Source organism: Alternaria infectoria (assembly GCF_024043175.1).
Source record: "Alternaria infectoria strain BMP 0036 chromosome Unknown scaffold_26, whole genome shotgun sequence".
Taxonomy (NCBI): domain Eukaryota; kingdom Fungi; phylum Ascomycota; class Dothideomycetes; order Pleosporales; family Pleosporaceae; genus Alternaria; species Alternaria infectoria.
In genome coordinates, this window is record NW_026250715.1 from 14,725 (window position 1) to 39,387 (window position 24,663).

The following is a 24,663-nucleotide window of genomic DNA, read 5'->3' on the forward strand; positions in this document are numbered from 1 at the left end:
CGTGGTATAGGTGGCAGGAGTATAATACTAGGAGAGGGAGGAGTCAAACGAGAGGACAGGACATGAGCCCCTAGAGAAGCAGAACGAGCTGCAGATATGACGGAAGCAGAGGAAAGCAGACGGGACTGAAACGACTTGTCAACGTTGAGTTGAGTCGTGGAGAGGAAATGTGGCAAGCGTTAGTTGCCGCAGATGAATGCTCCCTAATCATGGTAGCGTACAGGGGGAGCTGTTCCCAGGTTCCGTCGTGTGTGATGCGAGGACGCAGGGGCTGCACGAAGGCCCCTTTACGGTCATATTCAGAAGAAAGTTGGGAGGGATGCGATGGCGCCGCACGCTAGCGCTCGCCTGGCCAAAATTGGCGTGTTTGACCTGGCTAGCCGGTGAAGTGTCGGCACAACGTCTTTTGACAGTGCTCGCAAGCTACATAATAGACTCGACGCCAGACGGCGAAGGTGTGTTGCCCGGACGCAGCGGGATCTCATCAGGCGCCGACGACGATGAAGATTGTCGACGTGCAGCCACGATGTTTCAGCGGCAGCCTCGGGCCACCGTGCCCAAGGCCGTCGCTGAAGCTTGCTGGCGTGCTGGCCCAACGTGGAGATTTGATTGCACGGCGTCGTGACTGGAGTCGAGGCCTGCACGATCTACGACATGTCGGCATGAATGATCGCCGACAGTCAATACTCGGAGATATTGGATGGGGTTCGCAAGCTCGATATTCCTTATTGCGGAACCCATGGCCCCTTCCCGCCAAACACGCATCTGAGAACATGTGGTGAGGGCGCGAAAAAGCAGCGCTGGCACTGCGGCAGAAGTACCCGCGGAGTGCTCTATGTAGAGCGACACAACTCGGGGCGTTTTGCATAGTGGTGAGGGCGCGAAAAAGCAGCGCGGGCACTGCGGCAGAAGTACCCGCGGAGTGCTCTATGTAGAGCGACACAACTCGGGGCGTTTTGCATAGTGGTGAGGTCGTCTCAGGTGTGACGCAGACGGCGAGGTGCATGCACGTATCGATTATCGAGCTGCGATGCCCGCCGCTGCACAAGGGTGGCATGCACAGTGGGAATAGTGCGAATCTTATTGCGGCGCGAGATTTCGCAGGGCTGGAGCGAGGAAACAGACAGCAAAAGGAAATGAGGCTGACCTGGGGAGGATGCGGCGTGGGCGCAGGTGTACCTTGCAGTAGCGCTGGCCGTGCTCAGGGCCGCCCAGGTGTCACGCTTAGCCCCGCTCACCCCACCAACCTCATCGAACGGGAGCTCAGCACGAGGTCACGCGTCGCTGGTGACTTCATCCTATGCCCGCGCCTCATTCTTAGGACGGCACATCACACCACCACCTAAGGTCCTAAGAGGTCCTAAGTACCATGGCGCCCGATCTGAACACCCTGCCCGCCTCTCCCCATGCATCTCCCTCACCCCGCAACCAGTCACCCACAAACTCACGCACCATGGCTACTTCACCGCACTCACTCGCTGCCACTGCCGCGATGAATGCAGGTATTCACAACGAAGAGACGCGCCGGCCCTCTTCTGGTAGTATGCGCAGGGATGTCGAGCGTGCGCGTCGCCGGTCCAGCATTCGCATGAACCTCAACTTGAACGACCCAGCTATCCCGGCACCTGGAGAAATGCAGCAGAGCCCATCCTCCCGTAGCAGGGGTCCATGGCCGCATAGCCCGCACCATGAGCGTGCGCCTAGTTTGGGCGAGCTGCATCAAGAGCTGGAGTATGAGCAGGAAGGACAGGTGGTGAGTTTCTATTACCATGGCAGAGTGTAGAGCAAACTACCGCTTTACTGCTCAGTCTTCCCGGGACCGTCTTGTACTGACATATATAGAACCGACTACTCAACATGATTCGTTCCCAGCAAACCCAGATCAACACCCTCCAAGCAAACCAGCAGCAGCCCTCTGCTTCCGCCGTCGACGACAGCACCCCAACCTCGGAGCGTTCCATGTCTATACCTCCCTCACTTACGCAGTCCACACACATCTCACCACCTATCGTCTCACCCTTGCCATCCGCTACCCACCCTCGATCTCGCTCTCCGTTCGGCTTCGGTACTATCAGTCGCCAGTCATCCTTTGCGGATCGTTCACGACACAGCAGCCATGCAGGATCTCCTGCCCTGCGCCCGGTATCAGGCCAAGCAGGACCCTATGACCCCCACGACATGCTTCCCAGTCCAGCAACCTCAAGAGATGAGAGTGCTTTCTACCAGGCCGAAACTCAGAACCTCACTCGTGAAAACCAGATGCTGAAGCTAAGGATAAGAGAACTTGGTATGCCATCTCTGACACTACATTGAAGCACGGTGCTAACACGACGATCCCAGAGCGCCAACTAGCAGACCAAAACCCTACAAGCCAAGTCACCCACTCTCCCACCGTCCACTCCGGCCTCGCTCCTGCCTCGACTCATGAAAACACAGACCAAGGTATCGAGGGCGGTCAGCCACCTGCATCGGCGGAGTAGGAATTCTCGCTAGACTGTGTTTCAAGGGCGTTTGGTTCGGGCGCCTCATCATACGACATTGACGAAGCGTGCTGGCGCAGGAAAAAATGATTATGCTGCATGGTTGAATGGCGTTTAGGATAATTCTCCGGTACGAGAAGGGCGAGTTTTCCTCCAGCACATTCGCAGGATGTAGTCAGAATCGAGGTTCAATTTCTATTATCCCGACTCGTTTCTTCATTTGCACGCATGAAACCGCAATTCTCCACTTCCTCCCCAGCTTAGTCTACAGAACCACCCACAATCTGCTCTCACGATTTGAATGCACGAAACCCACCATGCCAACATGATCATTTCCATACCATCCCAGTATTCTCACCAACAAACCCTCGTACGAACCCCCCTCCACCCAACTTTACCACACCCATCCCAGCACCAAGGTCAACCCAGCACCCAACCCCCGAACCGAATGCAACAACCGTTCATCCCGTCCCTTCCCCACCTCGGCGTAAGCGAACATACCGTAATCACCCACGTGTAGAGTTTTCCGTTTTTCGCGGGACATGAATCGACCTTGTTTGATGTACATTAAGCGTTTACCTTTACGCCCGCGCATAATTTATCGATAGCGAGGAAAAAATAGTAAACTTGATGGATGTGACAAGGGACCCCACTTCCGAGATTGATTGGACAAGTACCCCGCGTTGTGTACGTGGCTTTGTTGGTGGTTGGGAGACGGTGTTTGGGTAGAGTCTTGCTTGGTGGTGATGGGACAGTGCTCAAGCAGAGTTTTCTGTTTAGTTGGTGGATAGTTGTCAGAAAGTTGTTGGGGCAATAAAGTGTAAGCTGAAAAGGTGGCGTAGTAGGTATCTGGCATGGTGTTACCCGGTATACGTCCCGTGGGTATCAAGTATACAAGTTGAAGATATGTCGAGTGATCGAATTGGAGTATGTAGCAAGAAAAGAATCGCTACACTAAACATGTACAGGAACAAACACCCTGGTATCCTCCAGACACCCCATGCCCTATAATCCGTCGCCAAAATCTCTGCTGCGTGCATAGATGTGGATGGATGTGAACCGTTCTCGTAAACGCCGATTACTCCTTCCAGCTAACCCATGCAAAGTGTCAAACCGCTGTCAGTCCGATGAGTACGCGTCCTCTACCTCTTCTTCAGAGTACGCGTCCTCTACCTCTTCTTCAGAGTACGCGTGATCCTCTTCATCAGAGTACGTGCAATCCTCTTCTAAGAAGGATTTCTACTCCTCCTCTACCTCCTCCACCGTTGCGCGCGGCGCCCGTTGTGTGACGGCACCCTCTGGAGCGGCTTCTGAACCGGTAGGCTGTGGTGCGGAGTTGACAGGCTCAGAGGCGGGGGCCGCAGCAGATGCTGGTGCAGCTTGGGCGGGGGCAGCGTCGATGGCTCCTTTCTTGGGCTTTCCACCGGCAGCCTTTGCGGCGAGTTTGGCAGCCTTCTTCTCCTTCTTTGCAGCCTTCTTCGCCTTGATGTCTTCGGGGGTCTGGAAACATTAGCATTGAGTCTACAAGCTTCAGCAAAGGAAACATACCTCTTGCCATGCGTAAACAGGTCGGAACGAGTCGAAGAAACCAACATCCTCAAACAGATTAGGGTAGAGCCAGAAGCCAGGTGGTATCGTGAAGACGGTGATGATGAAAATAATGAGCCGAACAATCGCCATGGCAAAGAACAGTCCGATAAGACCAAGCATGCCCATACTCAAGTACCACACGCCCTGTCGCAAGAAAAGCGGCCATAGAGGGAAGAGCACTATCGTAATGACGAGAAGCAGTGCGCCAACAGCGTACAGCTTCTGCTTCCATTGCGATCCCTCGTACAGCCAGATGTAGTAGTTATCGTCGTTCGCGTCTTGGTGCTGCTCGATCTTGACTGTCCACAGACCCTTGACGCGCTTGGGCTTGGCGTGGTTGTGGCCATCGTGCGCATGGTCGTCGACCTTTGTGACTCGTAGGGCGAGGAGAGAGAGGGGTAGCAGCTTGAAGCAGTTCTCGGCGGAGGCACGGTCGATGACTTCGGGGAGGAGAGGGTTCTTTGCTCGGGCTTTTTGATATGCGGGGGACTGGAGGGCACGGATTGCTCGCTTGACTGTTGGGTGTGAGTATGACGTCTATAACTTGGGTGTATGCAATGCCTACCTTTGAACATGTCTTTCCTCTTCTCGTCATGTACGACTGTCCTAGGCTTCAAGTCCTGCGACTTCAGCCAGTTGGCGACAGCAATGGCTTCTGGCTTGGGAGGACCGGGCTGGATGGGCTGTTGCTGCTGCTGCTGAGCACGCTGTTGCGCCTGCATTTGCGCCTGTTGCTGGGCCATTGCTTGCTGGCGCAATCTTCCGACGTATTCTTGGACCGTGATACCGTGTTTCGCTGCCTCGGCCTCTAGTTGCATTTTGATCTGTTGTATTTGCTCTGGCGTAGGCTTTTCGCCATTGGGTCCGAGGGGAATGGGAATAGAAAATGAGCCTGGTGGTGGCCCGCCTTGAGGAGGACCCTGCTGCGGTGGGGGACCTTGCTCTTCCATGGTGAAAGGGAGACTCGTGACGTTCGGTGAGGTGAGTGCAGCGGTGCCTGTGCGGGATTCCTTTGGTGTGGAGGGCGTCCGGAGGGATATAGGCTCAGTGTCTGACCACCGTGGAACATTCGTAATGATGCCACATTGCGAATGGTAGGGCCGAGCGCGGCATGACTAAGCCACCTCCGATAGAATAAAATCTCTGCGGGCTGCAACTCCAGTTCTCTACAACGCAAACACCAACTTCTACCACATTTCCTTCTCCTTGCATTCACGACTACACGCACTGGTCTGCACTCTACTGTCTGTTACTCTCAGCCATCATCGCTATTGCATCCGCATGCAAACTTGCCAATGAGCAATGGCTGGGCGCACAGTATACAGTCAGGGACCCATCGAACTACATCTCATACTAACTACCGCTCTTTCCTGAGTACCTGCATCTACTCTACGCCTTTGGCGATGAGGCGCACGTCTGGCCATTGCGGCAAGGCGTTGATGCTCGCCTGGAACAGCGCCGCTTCGTGTCGCCTGGGCGCATGCGGTGCTTCCACGTACAGTCCCGACAAGCAAACTTGGATATCAGAATCAAGCCAGCTCACTACGTCGCTGCCTGGACATGCTCCGAACCATGCATGCTGGCATGGTTCTGGCGGCGACACTATGCTCGTGATGTTCACTTCACCAACACTCTGGCCCTTACTTCCCTTACTGTATAGGCCTATTTTGGTGTGAAGAAGAGGAAATGACCCATTACTCACCGCGTTGTCTTGCCTTTTGGTTTGGCTCCAGTGGTCCTTTTTCGAGGTCAACATACATGCACATTGAGTTCCTGCTCATGGTCATGTGCTGTCGAATACACAGCTTCCGCTCCGTCCGGTGCCGCTTTCTTGGTACGCTATGCGGATCGACATGCGCCTGGCACATGAAACATGGCATCAGTGATGAGTTACTATAATCGTGGTTCGACATGTGAAGACAGATATGCAGCCGTCTCAGTCAGACAAGCAGCTGCAGCCGTATGAGCGGCGGTAGTCTCGCCTAAATACAAAGGGCGTTTCGGGCGCCCCAGCCTACATCATCAGAGCGCGAGCGAAAGGGCCGGCCTGACTAGGTGACAAAGAACGGGCACGGCGGGCTGTTGGACGCTGGATGCATGGTGGTGGCCCAGTGGATATTGCGGCACCTGCATTGATGGACGCGCTGGTGGATTAGAAGGCTGATTGGCGCTGGAGATCGCCGTGAACGTTGGATGGGACTAGGGCCCTGGTAAGCCGCCGTCTCTGGCGGCTTGATGGCTCTGCAGCCCGCCCAGGTGGAGTTGGCGACGCGCGATGCGGAGAGCATCAGGACCGACTTTTCTTTTCATCGAGTCGGTGTAGCAGCGAGCGGCATTCAGTCTTTCGGTCCTCACGTGTATTGACATCCGGCGCCTGACACGTCTTGCGTAGAGCGCGATCATCGATCATCGATCATCACCGGAAACCCCCAGACGGCCTGTCGTGTTGCAGCAGGGATCGCTCCAAGCCACCACTCGAACGACTGAGTGCATACGGAAGTGGATAGGCCTGCCGCTGCTTGGTCTCCGCCGCACCACACCTCGTCATCTCTCGCGCCCGCCTATCCGCCGACAGTGAGAAAAAGCAGGCATCGCCGCACCTGCTGAGCGCTGACATTCTCGCCCTCCGACTCGGGCGCTGGACAGCTGCAGACACGCAGCCAGGCAGAGACGACGTGACGGACCGCTGCTGCGCCCCAGGTCGCCGCCCGTACCACGCTTATCCTGTGCCCCAAGCCCGCTGCTGTACGCCCTCCGCGCAGACGACTCCCGTTCCGCGACACGACGCCCGACCGCGTCCCACGAACGCGCAAACTATCCGCCCGCGAGTGCGCAGCCAGACCGGCGGCTCTGGTGCATGCGAGTGGGTACATTCCAGACAGACACGTCTAGGGACCCGCCCTTACATGCCTACACCACCGGCCACCGCTCCTGCCGCATATCCTCATCCATCGCGCGCTGACGCCTGGGGCCACCGCCACACTCCGCTCCCATCCAACCCCGCGACACACCCGTCATTACCGGCGCCGTAAATAGACGCCTTCCTGCTGCCGACAGCATCTGCGACCACCTGTTCTCCCGCTACTGCCGGGGTCTCTGCTGGTGACGTGCCAGTACGGGGACGCCCGGTGCTGAGGAATCCGAGCCACGCCCCAAAAGACATGTCAGTCGTAGCAGACAGGCGACGATTTCGCGAAGGCATCGGCACCAGTCGCTCCTGGTGAGGCTGTGTCGACCCTCTGAACACCACTCCCACGACTTGTCTGATATCTCACCATGACTATGGTTCGGCAGTACCCCCCGCAGCCGCCGTCGCAGCTTCCCTCCTCCGTGGCCTACAACAACATCGCTCCTGCCCCCGCCCACGCCCCGTTCCTGCGCAATGCCGCCAACCTCGAGGGACACAGTCTCGCTCAGCAAGCGCGACCGCAGCAGTACGCCCACCCGCTCTCCAGACACAACTCGTACGGCTCCCAGCCCTCCGAGTCTGGCCGGACACCCAAACCCGCAGAACACATGCTTCGCCGCAAGACGCCCAACGGCATTCTGGCAGCTGCGTACGACGGCACATCTGTCGAAAAGAACGGAGAGCCGCATGCAACCAAGCACATTCTGCTCCCCGTGACAGCTGAATCAAAACCACCATACGGTGTCAAGCAGGATCTCCCTCTTCGCTCGCCAGGTGTCAACAGTGGTTTCGGACATGGTCAACAGAACACGCCAGAATGGAGTCCCAGTCGTTACTTCGAGACCGGGTCGGGTCTTACAGGCCAGCACCTGCCCCAGATTGATTCTATGCTGAATCAAATACCCACATTACAACCTCTTCTTCCATATCAGATGTATGGCCATCCCTTCTGCGGGCCTATGGGCCCGCCCTTCCAGGCGCCTTTGAATCCGACTGTTTCCAACGACCAAGGACCATTCGGACCCTACTGGCACGACGGCACTTACATCCCATATCGGCCTGCTGCTATGCGGGATCCTCGTTTCTTACACCATCCGAGTCACAATTGGAGTCACCCGCATAGTAACGCCTTTATCAGTCACCCTTACAATGTCGTGCCCAACTATGCTCATTATCCGCAAAATCCTGTCCACCTGGATTATACCCAAGGCGCCTACAATCATCCAGCGAGGCCGTCAATAGACTTGTCCCCCTATGCACACCCTCAAAACCATGTCGCGTTAGATTATCAGAATCAATCGCTACCTCCACCACTCACACAGCGTCCTCAAGATTACCTGCACTCTGGTCAGACGACGCCAGTCGCGGAGTATACCCCCACCTTGCCGATCGACGAGTACGGGCCAGAGTCACCCAACGGACAAAGTCGGGAAAAGGTGTTTGCTTGGGCTCACGCAGTATATGTGGACCTACTCAAGTACCTTCAATCAACACGTAAAGCCGATTCGCAAAATGCTCATGGACGTACACACCATAGACCACACATCTATCCTAAGCCGCCACGGCAGCCTGGACTCAGTCTGTCGAGTTCCTCCACCAACAGCGTTCCATCCCTGGAGCGACGTGTCTCATATCCCATTCCTACTCAGTATGCCTCTCATTCGAGGGCAGATTTCGGATCTAGGAGACCCGCAATGCCACACTCGCGCTCCCTGTCCGCGTGGTCCGTAGGCAGCTCGGATGCAAATGGCCAATCATGGCAAGGGGTACCACCGCAGCACTCGATGTTGCCCCCAATGCCAGGCATGGATCCACCACGTACCTTGCGGCGGACCTCCGGCTCAGTCGCAAGCGCCCATCAGAATCTCCGTCAGGGCCTGCCTCCGAGTATGACCGCTGCCTCAGCGCTCGAAGCGATCACGAAGCATTGTGAAGAGAGTAAATGGAGCTGGATAGATGGCATACTTTTGGGCGGTTGTCTCGCGTATGCACTAGGTGACTATCAAAAGGCTCAGGACTGGTACAAACACATCCTTACCTTGGACAAAGAGTAAGCACCCCACTTTCTATCCCCGAGTCATACTAACGCACATCAGTCATGTTGAAGCTATCTCGAACCTTGCAGCTACAATGCTTGCTCTTCAGCAGAAGCGTGAAGCCGAAAACTACTGGAGACGCGCAGTGAAACTTCGCCCCAGTTACTTCGAAGCTGTCGAGCACCTGATTGGATTACTCTGTAGTGACCACAAAGGTCGTGAAGCTGTTCAGGTCATCGAAGAAGTTGAACGCCATTTGAGATTTGCCAAAAGGGCCGACGCTCTTCGGAGCCTCGAAGTTGAGAGCGAACGTTCTGCCTCTGAAATAAGCGAGTCAAGTCTGTCGGAAGCGTCTGATCGGCCCGTGTTTGAGTTCGAGGGAGAGGACGAAGCCGTTTTCAAGGATCTAGACGAGCTCCCTGGCTCGGACCAGCCAGGCTTTGGTTCAAGCGGATATGCCATTGCTGGTTGCGACAACGGTCGCGTTCTAGCTCTGGTACATGCCAAGGGCAACATGCTGTACGCACTCGGCGACAATGCCGGTGCCGCCAGGGCTTTCGAGAACGCGGTCCTCATCGCATCTGGTCCTCATCCTAATGGCATCGATGGCCTCATCAGGCGCATTCTTGGCGTCGTTGGATACAATGTAGCGGAACGCTCTCCAGGAGGCCGACGTATGCCCCCATCGTCTGATCCTATACTGCTACCGCCGGACGCAGCGACCAGAACGGCTTTGCTCTGCTTTGCGCCGCACGGCCAACTTCCAGGTCTGAAATACGTTCCTAGCGAAGGTCTCTCTAGGAAAGCGGCTATCTCGACTACAAGCAACTCTCTGCTTTCGCTAGCAAAGATTTTCCAGGACGGCATGGCAACCAATTCACCCAAGAATACCGTTTACCAAAGCAACTATGGTGTACGAGAGATTTTGGCTCTATACTACCTGTCGCTTTCCCTGCAGCCCAGCCCATCGACAGCAAACAACGTAGGCATTCTTCTCGCTAGCGTACAGCAATCTGCCCCTTCTAAAGCCAATCCAATGTCGCATGCTTTTGCCGGACCCCAAATCCCTGGGCTGATGCCCGGTAGTGGAGTAGCTCTTGCGCTTGCGTACTACCACTACGGACTCCAGCTCGATTCATCCCATGCGCATCTCTATACAAACCTTGGAAGCCTCTTGAAAGATATTGGCCAACTAGATTCTGCTATAAACATGTATACACAGGCAGTCAAGTGTGATCCGAACTTCGACATTGCTCTCGCCAACCTCGCCAACGCCGTCAAAGACAAAGGCCGGATAGCTGATGCCATTTACTACTACAGAAAAGCAGTAAAGTCCAGTCCGGACTTTGCCGAAGCTGTCTGCGGGCTTGCTAATGCCCTTAACTCTGTTTGCAACTGGGCTGGCAGAGGTGGTATTGCCGAGCACGGCGGATCAAGAGACCGCTGGCATGTCAACGATAGTGGCATGCTTCTAGACGCCAAGATACCCGGTGCTTCGAGCTCAGGTTGGATCCACAAAGTCGTGAAATTGGTCGAGAAACAGCTTGCCGATGGTGAGGACTGGGGTCGAGGCATGATGAATGAACAATTCATACAAGATGTCATCCGTCCCCTGGCTCTCACGGGGAGCACGCAAAATGTGAAAGAGAAGGAAAATAGCATGGTGTCAGTGTTGCAGCAATGGAAGGGTCAAAAGTGGGAGGGTGCTCGCATCGTACGACTCGTTGAGCGTGCTATACGATGGATGACTTGGCAATGGTACCAGGATCGCTACGTAACTGGAACGCAGCGACCACCGGCCTCCTACAAGAGACCTCAATTGCCAGCAGCTTTGACGGTACCTGCGGCGCCTACTGTCCTACCATTCCACACATTCACCTGCCCCATGTCGGCTAAACAGATACGCCTTATCTCGCAACGTAATGGCCTCCGCATCTCGACCTCGACGTTAAGAGTCCCTTGGTTACCTGCTACCGTCTACCAGCCTCCTCCGCCACCGAAACCATTCTTGAAGGTCGGCTACGTATCATCGGATTTCAACAATCACCCGTTGGCCCACTTGATGCAGTCGGTATTCGGTTTCCACAATCCAGGTAGAGTGAGGGCATACTGTTATGCCACCACAGCGAGTGACGGATCAGAACATCGCAAGCAGATTGAGAGGGAATCGCCTGTCTTCTACGATGCCAGCAGCTGGTCAGCGGAACGACTTGTTCACCAGATAACTAAAGATGGCATCCATGTTCTTGTCAACTTGAACGGCTACACTAGAGGTGCGCGGAATGAAGTCTTCGCTGCCCGTCCCGCCCCTATCCAGATGGCGTTCATGGGTTTCGCAGGTACTCTCGGCGCCGAGTGGTGCGACTATCTTCTTGCCGATGACACCGCTGTTCCTCCAGATACACTCCGACAATGGCGCCGTAACATTGACCTGGAAGACGCTCTTGTAGACGACAACAGCGGAGGTTCAGACGAAGAATGGATCTACGGAGAGAACATTGTCTTCTGCCGGGACACGTTCTTCTGCTGTGACCACCGACAAAGTGCTCCAGATTCGCAAGGACGACAGCCCAATTGGGAAGAAGAGCAACAGCGCAGGTGGGCCATGCGTAAAGAGATCTTTCCGAACCTCTCGGATAATGCGATCATCCTTGCAAACTTCAACCAGCTGTACAAGGTAAGTTCAATTGTACCTCTACCATGCGTTTGATCGCGTACTAACGCTATCATCAGATCGAGCCCACGACGTTCCGCACCTGGTTACGCATTCTTGAAAAGGTCCCCAATGCCGTTCTCTGGCTCTTGCGTTTTCCCGATCTCGGCGAGACCAACCTCAAGCAGACAGCTCTTGCCTGGGCAGGTGCAGATGTAGCAAGCCGCATCATGTTCACCGATGTTGCACAGAAGCATCAGCACATTTCTAGGGCTCGTGTCTGCGATCTGTTCCTCGATACACCGGAGTGCAATGCACACACAACCGCCGCCGACGTCCTCTGGTCTGGAACACCACTACTGACCTTACCTCGCTACAAGTACAAGATGTGCTCTCGCATGGCAGCATCAATTCTCAAGGGCGCGTTACCCAAGACACCAGCAGGTGCTCAAGCTGCGAAAGAGCTCATTGCGAGCAACGACGACGACTACGAAGCCATGGCCGTACGTCTCGCACGCAACTGCACGTATAACGGCTACCGAGCGCAAGGCCGTTTAAGTGAGCTTCGCCGCATGCTTTACGAATCACGATGGTCAAGCCCGCTTTTCGACACCAGACGCTGGGTCAGAGACTTGGAAGATGCTTATGAGATAGCATGGAAGAAATGGGAGAAGGGAGAAGGTGGCGACATTTGGTTGCAACATGAACCATCTCCGCGCGCTTAGCGATCGACTTTTATCATTCATTTAGACCGCCGGCATAGCTGTTTTTGTTTGCGGCGAGCATCACACATATCTGGGTTAGACTCTGTCGGCATACGCCAAGGGACCCTTGGATTTAGCGAGCACTTACTTTCGTTGTTGTTGTTCTTCTTCTTTGTTCCTATACCCCATATTGATTTGGATTGGATATTTATGGATGTTTAACTAGCTTATGTGGCAACCTTCATCATATGCGCGCGAAGTAGATAGCTTCTGTCGCTTTCTGGAACAGCATTTTCTTGGGCGTTGGATGACTTGCATGGCACCGTGACGGAGCTGAATACTATCCACCAGTTGTCTCCGTCTTCTTTATTCGCACTCGATCTGAACGTGTTCTGAACTTGGGTTTCATTAAGCAGCTCACGGATGTTTCTTTCGCCTGACAACAGAATCGGCACCATTAGAAGTACGATGCACTCCACTACGCACATGTACAAAGATGGTGCCATCTAATTATCTAAATTCCAAGCAAACGACTCCGAGTACTGGCTGAGAAGTCATGAATATGCGTCATGTTGCGCTCAGGAGATGAAGCAGTAAGCTCGATCGGAGCACTAGCAAAGCTTAGCGCGATCGCATCTCCACAAATCCCTCCCCTTACACCTAACCTGCATCACGAAGCATTGCAACCAGCAACATCAATTCGCCATTGGACTGCCAACCCTCTACAATTATCTACACACGTATCCAACGCGCCATGGCCCCGCGCAAGAAGGCTACCACGGTCGCCAAGCCCAGTAGCAAACCTAGCAAACCCAGCAAATCCATCATTGCACCTCCCGCAACACCTCTAACGCCAGCAATACCACCTGCACGCGCACACGATGCGTCGTACCACTACCCGCTTCTTTTGGACGGTCGATCTGGTTGCGACGCGTTGTTGAGTTGGTTCCATGGCGTTGCGGAGACGCGTAGTATGCCGTGGAGGAAGAAATGGATTGATCCGGAAGAGTACGAAGATAAGGAAGAGCTGGGACGCGTTTTGTCGAAGAGGGCGTATGAGGTTTGGGTTTCGGAAGTTAGTGAGTATATCATTTTCTTTGTGGTGGAGTTTTTGCGATTGGACGCGTGAACGCGGTGTCACGTGCTCTGTTCGCAATCGCGTCTCTGGAGGTTTGAGGAACCGTTGGCTGACAATTGCATAGTGCTCCAACAGACTCGCGTGTCGACAGTGATACCGTACTTCAACAACTGGGTCGAAAAGTGGCCCACAGTTCAAGATCTTGCCGAAGCGAACCATGATGATGTTCTTTCCGTATGGAAGGGTCTGGGTTACTACTCACGTGCAACACGCCTTCATGAAGGTGCGAAGGCTATGATTGCCAAATCTGCTGGTGCCTCGTGTGCTCTTCCCAGTGGTGCTACGGAGCTACAGGAGTTTCCCGGCATTGGAAGGTATACCGCAGGCGCGGTGTCTAGTATCGCATTCGGTGAAGCAGAGCCTGTCCTCGACGGGAACGTGGCGCGCGTGCTCAGTCGACAGCTGGGTTTGTACATGGATGTTAAGGACAAGAAGGCCACAGACGTTCTTTGGGATATGGCCGATCGACTAATCAAACATGCTTCTAACTTTCCGGAAACGCGGACGAGTGAGGTGCCCGGGCTGTGGAATCAAGCGCTTATGGAACTCGGATCCACACTGTGTACGCCGCGACCCAGGTGTGACGAGTGTCCTATTCAGTCGACATGCAGGGCCTATAGCGAAGGAAAGGCGTTATCTGACAAGCGCCAGTCGGCGGTTGTAGTGCCTGACATAGAGGATGCATGCTCTCTTTGTGCGTCGTTGGATACCGAAGACTTGGTTGCGGTTTCTGAAGACGCAACGAACGATGAGCCGCCACGAGCGAACAAGAAGAGAAAAGCCGCCACAAAACAAACAAACACTATCTCGCAGTACTTCTCCGTTGGAACGCCCAAGTCAAACGTAGAAACGGAAGACGACGAGGAGGATCTTGATAGCCCACTTGTCGATGATTCCAAAAAGCGGAAGCTGCCGGCACCTACTGGGGAGTCGAAATCTATATCCACTTACTGCTCACTGTTCCCGAAGAAAGTGGCGAAGAAGAAGGCAGCCGAAGAAGACTGTGTGGTATGCATGGTAGAGTTGCGCTCGAATGACGGCAGCAGTAAATGGCTGATAGAGCAGAGGCCCGCCAAAGGTAAGCTTTGCACTACGATACTAAAGCACTGCTGACGGTTGCGTGAAGGTCTCCTCGCATCACTGTGGTACGTAATAAACGCATGCTATCATGGCGCCACTGCTGGGTGGCTGCTCGGGTACTGCCTAACGCCCATTGCCGTCCAGCATCATATCATGTCTCATGATAGGCCCATTGCTCGGCTTTTCTTATCTAGTGCTGGGGCGTACGCTGACCGTGATACAGGCAATTTCCGCAGAACACGCTGACTGCATCACACAAGACGCCTCAGCAGCGCAAGACGTCGGCGCAGCAATACATCTCTGACCTCGATGCCGGCGCCGCTGACATGAGCAAAGCGCGTTTTGTTGCCAGCTTTCCGCCATTGGTTCATGTGTTTAGCCATTTGAGGCTGACCATGCATACCTATCAGTACAGGATCGACGCCGATAAGGCCGGAGATATCGAGCTTACATGCAAGGGCCCGCCCACCCGCAAGTGGGTAGACAGCAAAGCCATGGATAACGAGACTTTGTCTACGGGAATGCGCAAGTGTTGGGACCTCGTTTCCGAAAGTCTTTGACAATGTCGTCGTGAGGCACTTGCGATGGGCGAGTTGTAATGCATTCCACGTGCGCGGTACCCCACGTCCCGTTATCTTCCGCCAAGCGATACACATGGCTGGCTTCCGCTTTCCGCCTCCTTGGCCATCTCCACTCCTCCTTAGTGTCCTGGGGAAGTGGAACGATAAGGAACTCTGGATGTCTCTCACTATACCGATCACGGCGAAAAATTCCTTCCCATGGCAGTGGTTCTGCTAGCGGGGGTTTGGTTGGCTGGAAACGAGGCGTTGCATATCATGTTATCCTGGGAAAGAGATGGTGCGCTCGTGCAACCGAGACGTGCGTAGGGAAGAGATCGCTGGATATAAACGTGGTAGATCCCCGAGGGTTCGGTACTGTGAATTGCTCCGAGTGTACGACTTTTGGTGCTTTACCGTACAACATATTGTCAATATGGCGGCTATTCCAGCCCCGACACCCATCACAGAATGGCCGGATTACGCTGTTGATCCCAATGGAGGAGACGTCATGACAACTGATCTCAATGCCCTCTACGACAAAGGCGATCTGTGTTGGATGCTGGTCAGCACTGTACTATGTTGGTATGCAAGACTTCTACGTCTGCTGGAATCGAAACCTACTGATCGCGATCAGGCAAATCACACCCGCCATCGGCTTCCTCTACGCAGGCATGCATCGCCGAAAAGCAGCACTGACCATGATCTTCCAATCTCTCTTCTGCGCCTGCGCAGTTGGCATCCAATTCTGGGTATACGGCTATTCTCTCTACCAGTCACATACAACCAACCCTTTCCTGGGAGATTTGTCAAAAGCGGGTCTACACAACACACTCGCTTCCCCTTCGCTCGCAAACGCCGACATTCCTGATATACTCTATGCTGCATTTGGTTTCACTTTCGTTACCTGCACCGCGATGATCTTGGCTGGGGCGATGCTTGAGCGAGGACGCTTATTTCCTTCGATGCTCTTCCTGCTTTGCTGGACTACGTTTGTATACTACGTGCTAGCACATGCGGAGTGGAATCCTAGTGGTTGGCTTTACAAGCTTGGTGTCCTCGACTTTGCCGGCTCTGGTCCTGTACACATCGCGTCTGGTTTCTCTGCTCTGGCTTGGGCTGTTATGCTAGGGCCGCGCGTTGATCCGCACAAGGAGTCGCATCACCCTAGGATACCGCACTTCAAGCCTCATAGCCCTTTCCTTGTTGGACTTGGCACCATATTGATCTGGTTTGGATGGTTTGCATTCAATGGTGAGTGAAGGCTGTATGTTGAGAAGTTGAGGCAGTGTACTGACAGTCCGTAGGCGCTTCGACTGCCAACCTCTCCCTTCGCTCCATCTACATCGTCTGCAACACCAACCTCGCCGCCTCTGGTGGCGGAATAGCCTGGGTCCTTCTGGAATACATGTTTACGCGCAGATTCTCCATCATCGGCTTCTGTTCGGGAATCATCTCCGGTCTCGTCGGTATCACACCAGCCTGTGGATTCGTGCCAGTCCAGACAGCAGCCTTGATAGGAGCCCTCACCTCCTGCGCATCCTTCTTCACAGTCCGCTACAAATACCTCCTCGGCATCGACGAAGGCCTCGACATCTTCGCCATCCACGGCGTCGGCGGTTACGTCGGCGACATCATGACCGGTTTCTTCGCCGCACCATACGTACCCGCCATGGACGGCGTAAGCAACACCTACGAAGGCGGCTGGTGGGCCAAAAACTGGAAACAGATGGGTTACCAGCTAGCTGCTGCGACTACATGCGCCGCATGGTCTTTTGTCGTCTCCGTCATCTTACTCTTCATCATCAACAGGATTCCTGGTTGCCATATCCGTGCGACTGAAGATGATGAGCTGAGGGGTTTGGACTACAAGTATTTCAGCGATGCAGATGGGGATATGGAGGTCCTGACTGGATATGGCCCTACGACTCCGGGTCGAGCGGTGTCGCAAGTTGCGAGCGGGTCTGAGAGCCATCAGGATGTGCCTGTTGCAACGGAGAAACGGGATTGAGGCGAGCGCGCCTGGCGGTGCTGTTCTGCACCGCTCGGATAATTCGGCGAAACGTCGATATTTCCTCATGTCTTGCCCGTTCTGCGATTGTACGTTTCACGATTGGGTACGGCGCTGTAGACTCGTCCTCTTTTCTTCATATATGTTTCAGCTTTTGACGTTGTCTTTCTGCTTCTTGTTCTGCAATCGAGATACCAACATTTGTCTGCTTACCATTTCACCATTCTTGCTGTTCTTGTCCTCTTCTCAACCTCAATTCGGGTAATTCGGGTGTCGCCACCTCGCTTCTTGGACGTCTAATCACCCTTCTGGCGGACCTTACTGAGTGGCTTCATCTGTGCCGATGTATCCAACACCGCGTTACTCTCGCATGCCGCTACGCCGTCGACCACATAAGTTTTGAGCGTCCAGCCCAAACTCAGCAATATGCACGCATTCAACATGAAGACAATCACGGCAATGGCCATCAAATTCCTCGTCGCAGCGTTTACGAACCCACCCAATCCACTTATCACCCCACACGCGGAGCTCGCGGCCCAGCAGACATCATCCGGAAGCGATCCGGCGCTAGTTGGTTGGATCGACGCAACGAACGGACAGTGTAAGCTTCGCCTCGTTCTTCAGCAGATCTGCAACTTCTTCATCTAGTAACCCGATTCCACTAACCCAACTACAACGCAGTCTCCGACCTCGCTCCTGTGACTACACAGCCACCTTCTCAAACTCTCACACCTTGGCTAAATGCTGTGCACCCGACTCAAACTGCACATTCTGGTTATCATGTGGCTCTCCAGTCCTTTTGGTTGGACCAACGAGTCTGTTCTATGATAAGAAGTACGGCGGTTGTGGTGCCGACTGTGGGTGCGAGTGAGGTGTAAGCTTTCTGGGTTGTTGGGCGACGAGTTTGGGAAGGGAGACTTTCACTGTGGTGAGGGATGTTAGGTATAGTATGTACAATGTGTTTTTTTCTGGTTCATGTGATGTAACGCTGATGTGTTGGTAACTGATGTCACGCAAAGTGTAGAGCATATTTTGGAGAGGTAATAGGATCGAGATTGATTACATCGCTATTACATGATAGACTCTATTCGACAAACACACAAAAGCTTGTTCAAAGAGTGTATGAGAGTTTAACATCTGCTTGAGAACAAGAGAGCTGATCTTTCTACCATTTCTCATCACTTCCCATACTGCCGCGAGTTAGTCAGCCCTACTTTAGCGCTTATATTTTGGAAGCTTACTATCGTGTACATCTCTCTAGGCCTTGTAGTACGAAGCAATCGCATTGGCACTAGCCCCGTTGAAATTGTAGCACCGTCCCTGGGCGTAATCGAACGTTGTAGAGTCTACGTAGCCCGATCCGATGGCTCCGGAAGGGTTGCCGCAGCTGTCGGGCGCGAAGAAGTATGCGAATTGGTGGTTTCCTCCCCAGGTCGTGATCCTGAAGGATCCAAAGCCTTGTGGCCAGGCTGCACAGGTGTCGTCCCAGATGTTGACAGTTTGCTGGACATTGCCGCCGCAGTGACGGTCACCGAAGGTATCGATGACGAAGGCGGTTCCACTGGCAGCGAGGGCGGCCATGACGGCAGTGGTGGAGGCGATGGAGAAACGCATTTTGGATGAGAGTGGAAGTTTGCGGAGTGAGAAGGTAGTCTTGAAGATGGTAGATGCGGTTGAAGGAACTGTTCGAGTTGGTGGATGACACAAGATTACCAGCGGAAGAAGGGATTATATATTCCAACCGCTGAACTTTCTTTCAGCTTCACTTTGATTGCTCGGTGTGACACTGCCTTCTTGCTTTCGTGGTCTTCGCGACCGGTGAGGTAGTATTGGCTAGGGGTCGACGGTCTGAGGTTGTCCATGCTTCACCGACTCTTTCTCTTCAGTTGATACACGCTCATCTTCGAGCTCATTTAGATGGTTCGCAAGCCAGGACGTGCCCAATCACCCGTTTCAAGTCGCTGTGTGCACCCATATAGGCAGGCTGTAGCGATTTTGGTCCCCTCAGCTCGGTTCTGATGGTTTTCTTTGACCAATACTTCCATGCGGGGTGAAGATGACCTTGGTATCACCGACAACGAGGATGATCTTGGGTATACGCCTACGTTGTTGTAAGACCAAGCTAACAGCAGAATAAAGTTCGGAGCGGAATGGGCGAACAGCTAAATAAGGTTCGAGACGAGATGGGCAATGGTGGAATGGACGCGTAGAGGGCCGCGCCATGCAATGAAGTCACTGCTTAAGAGGTCATCAGGCTACCTAGGTACTTCTGAGGGCTGTACGCGCTTACTCACCGCCCAAATGAGGGTGGAGGAGGAATTGCTACCAATTGCCTAAGTAATTAAGGATGAGATGGTGTTGGAGGCTACAACAGAGCACAGACACTATCCTAAGACCGTTTGAACACTATATCACGCTTTTAACATCGTGCTTACACCGTCTCATCCTTGATTGGTTGGTAGCACTCTCTCCTCTACCCCATATGGTGCGCTACGGTACTCCGGTGTACGACCTGGGGTAGCTGATTGACAGCAATGCCATTGTTGAAATGAGTGATTTCGTTGCGCAAGTGGTAGCTGCGGGTTTCCAAGCTCTTGCACCTGAGGACAACGAAAGCCTGAAAATACCTAGGGATTTTGAGCAACACCACCGTTCTGCACTACAACGTGGTAAATAAATTCTAGGAAAAACACTGTGTATACTCTGCAAAGCTGCGAGTAAAATGGTCTCCTTATACTTTTCTTCAGAGGCGTTGCAGTCGAGGTAGAAGACGACCTACCAGCTTATGTCCGGCTTTTGCTGTCTCGCTAGAGCCAAGGTTCCTCAAGTGTCCAAGAAGCCAAGAAGCCTCTCGGCCGACAGGCACGTGACGTCGAGTGAGCCCCTCCAGTCTCCTCCATCACTGATAACCACGATACCGCGACACGGGCGGCACATCGGCCATGAAAATCACTTTTGCTCCGCAGAACCTCGCATCGCAGCCATCCCTGCCACATTTCGTCATCGCAAGGCGTGGGATCGCTGAAAATAGCGGGCGCTAGGCCGAACGCAAGTAGCGAGTTCCTCGATCCACGACTTTCGGGAGAATCTCGACCCACGGCGAAGGTGCAAGCGTCCCAAAATACACATGGCATATCTCCACCTCCGCCACCGATACAGCAACCCGCAGTAAACCATGACAAACACGTCTCGTGGCCTCAGAGCTCGTGTTCTCAAGCCGATCCGTCGCCGAGCAAAAAGAAACGTCATCTTCAATCTTTAACCTTTGGTCTCATCACCCAAGCACAGTCAGACAGACAACACACGCCTCTGTTCTGTTGGAAGGCCCGAGAGATGTAGACGCTCCTGTCAGCGATGCGAAGAACCGGGGCTACCCGGTTTGGCGGTTCAGAAACAGCACGTTGGCAGAAGAACGGTTTTCTGGTTCAGAAGTATGATAGCACGCAGATGGCAGAGGCCAGGGTCTCAGATCATTGTAGTGTCGATTGAACCCTGTGATTTCGCGCACTACGGACAATGATCTGACCACCACAAAAGCTAACATGACATAGTTTCTCAACATTGAGCTATGCAAATTTTCTCTCAGCCACAACGATCCCGAGAGAGGGGCGCGTTGGACATGAGACCTTCAACGACTGCATACTCTCCACTCCGGATAACATCTGCAGCACACGAGGTGTCAACGGTTGCAGCCTTATCCTATCTCTCACACCTGATACGAGATAATGCCGGTGGTTGTAATGCCGACTATGCCGCACGAGTCATAGCGAGCGAACTGTATTGCCTCTCCTGTGCTAGCGGCGCCCTGCTAACCTGGAATGAACACGAGATCTGTGGATACACAATAGTCCAAGTTGCTAGGGCCGCAGACTGTTCGATTGAAGCCTCCAAAATGCACGCGCTTGTAAGCATGCGCTCCTGCACGACGAGGCCGTTCGCCCCAAGGTCTTACACAGAGCCTCTGATGGTGGTTCTTGATACGGGGGGCTCCACAGTCAGTTCGGCATATCATGTCGCATGTTCCTGTTGATTGAGGCCTTTTCTTCACGCTCTCCATCACGCTCTACTCTTTGTGTAATACTTGTCCGTTCGCTCGGCCATCGACACTCGCTCCACACATCAGATCAAAGGGATATAGTCCATGCTATAATATCTTCTCTAATAATTAATACTCCACACTCTCACGACCTTCGCTACTAGATCTATAGATCTCTAATACCACTCGCCTATCAAATTCTGCGAGTCACAGCGAACACGCAACGCCTTATTCACGAACTTCGATATGCCTTCCACGACCATCATGAAGCAGGGCCTCGCCACTGCTGTTCTTGCAGCTCTTCCTTTGGCTGCCCGTGCCCAAGGCACCACTCCTCCTAAGCTCACCGCAGCCTGTAACGATGTCGCTATCTTCATGGCCCGCGGCAATGACGCACCTTACAGCGATGGCCGTACCTCAGGTTTCAGAGATACCGTCTGCGCAAAATTCGAGGCTCAAGGAAATTCTTGCGATTACATGGATCTCGTCTTCGATGCCACTCTCGGCGTAGAGTTCTGCCCTACTATCCAGGACGGTGCCGTCAACGGCGTCAGGCAAATCACCGAGTACAACGCTCAATGCCCAGACACTTTAATCGTCGTCAACGGTTACTCACAAGGTGCCATGGTTGCCGGAGCTACTCTGAGTGGCGGAGGCGCCGACGCCTGCGACGTTGACACCAAGACTACCGGTCTCGATGCCAACTCGCAAGCTGGTCAGGCCGTCAAGGCAGCTCTTCTCTGGGGCGATGTCAAGCACACTGCGAACCAAGTCTACAACGTCCTCGACGGAGCAGACAAGCAAGCTTGGGGCCGTACCGGCTCTAACCTTGAGCGTTTGAACACTTACTCCTCCGTCTTGAGGTCGTACTGTGCCGGCGGTGACCCAGTCTGCGCTGGTGGAGACGATGTAGCTCAGCATCTGAACTACTTCGAGCTCTACACCGAGGAGGCATCAAACTGGATCGTGAGCAAGCTGACACCTCTCCTGGTCAAGCCCTCATCGGCCGCACCTGTCAGCTCGGCTACTCCCACCCCTACCCCTGAGGTCTCTTCAACTGTCGCACCGGTTGAGACCACAAGCACAGTCGTGGCACCAGCCTCTTCCGAGGCCTTGACTGTCAGTAAGGAAGCTGTCACCACCACCATGATGAAGCCATCTACTATGATCTCTTCATACATCCCTGTCACCACTGCGAACGCTACTTCCACCGCCACCTCCGAGGCGGCTACCGCATACCCTATCACCATCCCTCACAAGCACCTCAACACCACCATGCCGTACGGCAACTCTACCATGCATGCTTCCAGCACTCTCATGACCTCTGAGAAGCCCTACGAGACTACCTACCTGCCTGTCGAGCCCTCTCACGCGCCCGTTGAAGAGTCGCATGCTCCCGCTCCCGCTCCCGTCACCACCATGGCACCAGAGCACTCCGCTCCCGCTGCTGCTTGCCCACCAGCCACCGTCTACGAGACTGTCACCGAAGTTACGTACATGTACGTATAAACTGGCCTAGATTAGGAGAAGTAGTTTGAAGGAAGGATCACGAGAGACATGTTAGATTGGATGTATATATCATCCTTCGTAAATGAAAAACATTCGTATAATCATGATAGAATTTGTTCTACATGGCCCTTATTTACATTTGATGATTCCTCCTTAGATGCCCAACGCTTTTGCGATCGCCTCGCCGACGGCGGTGGCACTGGAAGGGTTTTGTCCAGTGATCAAGCGACCAGAGATGGCGACCTTCTCGCCCCAAGGCTCAGCTGCCTTGACGAACTTGCCTCCACTCGCCTTGTTCAGCGCATCCTCGGGCAGGAAGGGTACGACCTTGGATAGGCCAACCTGCTCCTCCTCAGCGTTTGTGAATGCGGTAACCTCCTTGCCAGCGACAAGCAGACTTCCGTCGCTCAGCTTAGCATCGTAGAAGACAGCGGGCGCATGGCACACAGCCGAAACGATCTTGTCCGCCTCCCAGAATTCCCTGATGAGTTGTTGCGAGGTCGCGTCGTCGACGAGATCGAACATGGGTCCGTGACCGCCAACGTAGAAGATGGCGTCGAAGTCCTGCGCCTTGCCCTTGAAGTCGCTCAGCTTCTGGGTTGTCTTCCAGACCTGCTCGTTGTTCTTGAGGAAGTTGACGGATACATCGTCCTTTGCGGCTTCGACGGATGCGGGGTCGAGGGGTGATCCACCGCCCTTGGGCGATGCTACGGTGATGTTGGCTTTGCTGTGGAGGACGTGGTAGGGGTGGGCGAGCTCGGGGAGGTACCAGCCGGTGGGCTTGCCCGTGTCGCCGAGCTTGTTGTGCGAGGTGAGGACGAAGAGAATGTTTGGCTTAGACATTTTGAAGGTATGATGTGTTTGATTTGGTGAGTTGCTGCGTAGAGTCGTTGTCTTTAAACCTTTTATGAAAAGTTCGATAGCTTTCCACTGGACAGCACCTTGCTCAATGTGACGACATGCGGGGTAGCTACGATGGAAAAGGCCCGATTATGCAGGGCACCTTCTGTTAGCGTCAGGGACGTCATCTTGAAAATTCACCTTTCCTGTTCGCCGAGTACAAGATACTTACAAATACTCCAGCATGTGATCGGCCAGCTCTGGCAGCTGTTGTGCGACGTGCTGCTCCACTCCCCACCCAAATCTCGGTGCAGCTTACGTTTTGAGTAGAATCTGGACGACGATGACGTGTTGTCAGATCCAGCCTTTCTCTTTTTGTTCAGGACATCTCATTTGGGAGCATGCGCTGGCCAACCTTCGGCGTCTCCGGGCAACTTGAAGACAGGTAACATCTCAATTGACGGCAAGATTGTGTTGCAGACTGTCATTCGATACGGTGGAGCGCAGATATTCCTCCAATACAAGCACCAGACAGTATCAAAACGCAACCCCTTCGCTTTGCGGCTTATCGCCGAACAATCTCCCAAGTGACGTCGCCGACCATCTCCACTGGATTCGCTTTCCTCAATTCCACTCCTTGGTTGTCGCTCACGCACCTTCTCCGCATTTTTCAAAGTCGGGTTCCAACTCATCATATGTCGGGAGATCCTTGGGTATGCTTTCGGCCACAAGAGCATAATCAAACACCATATCTGTAAGCTCTCTCGGCAACCTGAGCCCTATGACGTGATACACTTTTCTTTTGGTTTCGGCATAAGCCTGGCGTTCAAAGATGCTGTAGGCTGCTACGAACTGAGACTGCATACAGGACTCTTTGGTATACCCAGAAGGTCCGTACTTCTCAGGGCTCCATTCGGACTTGTCGTGAATGGGACAACCATGCATGTCTCTTACCCATTCTCGGATATATCCACACATCCGGGCGGCACCGACAAACGGTATCGGCCTGCAGTAGGATTCCTGGCGATATCGGGGTGTTCTTCCGTCCCAGTCGTAAAATGATTCAAGCAAGAAACAATCGAGATCCTCATCAGCGTTGCTGTCGAGATATATGTCTTCGC

At 53.8% G+C, this 24,663-nt stretch overlaps 8 protein-coding genes across 8 annotated transcripts; 5 read left to right on the forward strand and 3 right to left on the reverse strand.

The window, feature by feature from the left end:
• Nucleotides 1–1,453: 1,453 nt before the first annotated feature.
• Nucleotides 1,454–2,480, forward strand: J4E92_009636 (uncharacterized protein; the record flags this gene model as incomplete). The annotated part of the gene is made up of 4 exons (XM_051500979.1): nt 1,454–1,753; nt 1,843–1,961; nt 2,190–2,287; nt 2,341–2,480. 4 exons carry the CDS (start codon nt 1,454–1,456, stop codon nt 2,478–2,480), a joined length of 657 nt encoding a protein of 218 aa, XP_051348710.1.
• A 1,239-nt stretch (nt 2,481–3,719) lies between these two features.
• Nucleotides 3,720–5,020, reverse strand: J4E92_009637 (uncharacterized protein; the record flags this gene model as incomplete). Its single annotated transcript, XM_051500980.1, has 3 exons — nt 3,720–3,980; nt 4,029–4,585; nt 4,636–5,020. 3 exons carry the CDS (start codon nt 5,018–5,020, stop codon nt 3,720–3,722), a joined length of 1,203 nt encoding a protein of 400 aa, XP_051348711.1.
• A 2,326-nt stretch (nt 5,021–7,346) lies between these two features.
• Nucleotides 7,347–12,392, forward strand: J4E92_009638 (uncharacterized protein; the record flags this gene model as incomplete). Its single annotated transcript, XM_051500981.1, has 4 exons — nt 7,347–8,058; nt 8,782–9,028; nt 9,075–11,691; nt 11,748–12,392. 4 exons carry the CDS (start codon nt 7,347–7,349, stop codon nt 12,390–12,392), a joined length of 4,221 nt encoding a protein of 1,406 aa, XP_051348712.1.
• Nucleotides 12,393–13,344: 952 nt separating this feature from the next.
• On the forward strand, nt 13,345–15,149 carry J4E92_009639 (uncharacterized protein; the record flags this gene model as incomplete). The annotated part of the gene is made up of 4 exons (XM_051500982.1): nt 13,345–13,450; nt 13,574–14,587; nt 14,636–14,654; nt 14,813–15,149. 4 exons carry the CDS (start codon nt 13,345–13,347, stop codon nt 15,147–15,149), a joined length of 1,476 nt encoding a protein of 491 aa, XP_051348713.1.
• A 433-nt stretch (nt 15,150–15,582) lies between these two features.
• Nucleotides 15,583–17,157, forward strand: J4E92_009640 (uncharacterized protein; the record flags this gene model as incomplete). The annotated part of the gene is made up of 3 exons (XM_051500983.1): nt 15,583–15,731; nt 15,784–16,400; nt 16,454–17,157. The coding sequence occupies 3 exons, from the start codon at nt 15,583–15,585 to the stop codon at nt 17,155–17,157; spliced, it is 1,470 nt and encodes a 489-aa protein (XP_051348714.1).
• A 1,257-nt stretch (nt 17,158–18,414) lies between these two features.
• J4E92_009641 (uncharacterized protein) lies at nt 18,415–18,738 on the reverse strand (the record flags this gene model as incomplete). The annotated part of the gene is made up of 1 exon (XM_051500984.1): nt 18,415–18,738. The coding sequence occupies one exon, from the start codon at nt 18,736–18,738 to the stop codon at nt 18,415–18,417; it is 324 nt and encodes a 107-aa protein (XP_051348715.1).
• Nucleotides 18,739–21,457: 2,719 nt separating this feature from the next.
• On the forward strand, nt 21,458–22,702 carry J4E92_009642 (uncharacterized protein; the record flags this gene model as incomplete). The annotated part of the gene is made up of 1 exon (XM_051500985.1): nt 21,458–22,702. One exon carries the CDS (start codon nt 21,458–21,460, stop codon nt 22,700–22,702), a length of 1,245 nt encoding a protein of 414 aa, XP_051348716.1.
• A 153-nt stretch (nt 22,703–22,855) lies between these two features.
• Nucleotides 22,856–23,545, reverse strand: J4E92_009643 (uncharacterized protein; the record flags this gene model as incomplete). Its single annotated transcript, XM_051500986.1, has 1 exon — nt 22,856–23,545. The coding sequence occupies one exon, from the start codon at nt 23,543–23,545 to the stop codon at nt 22,856–22,858; it is 690 nt and encodes a 229-aa protein (XP_051348717.1).
• Between the last annotated feature and the right edge of the window lie 1,118 nt (nt 23,546–24,663).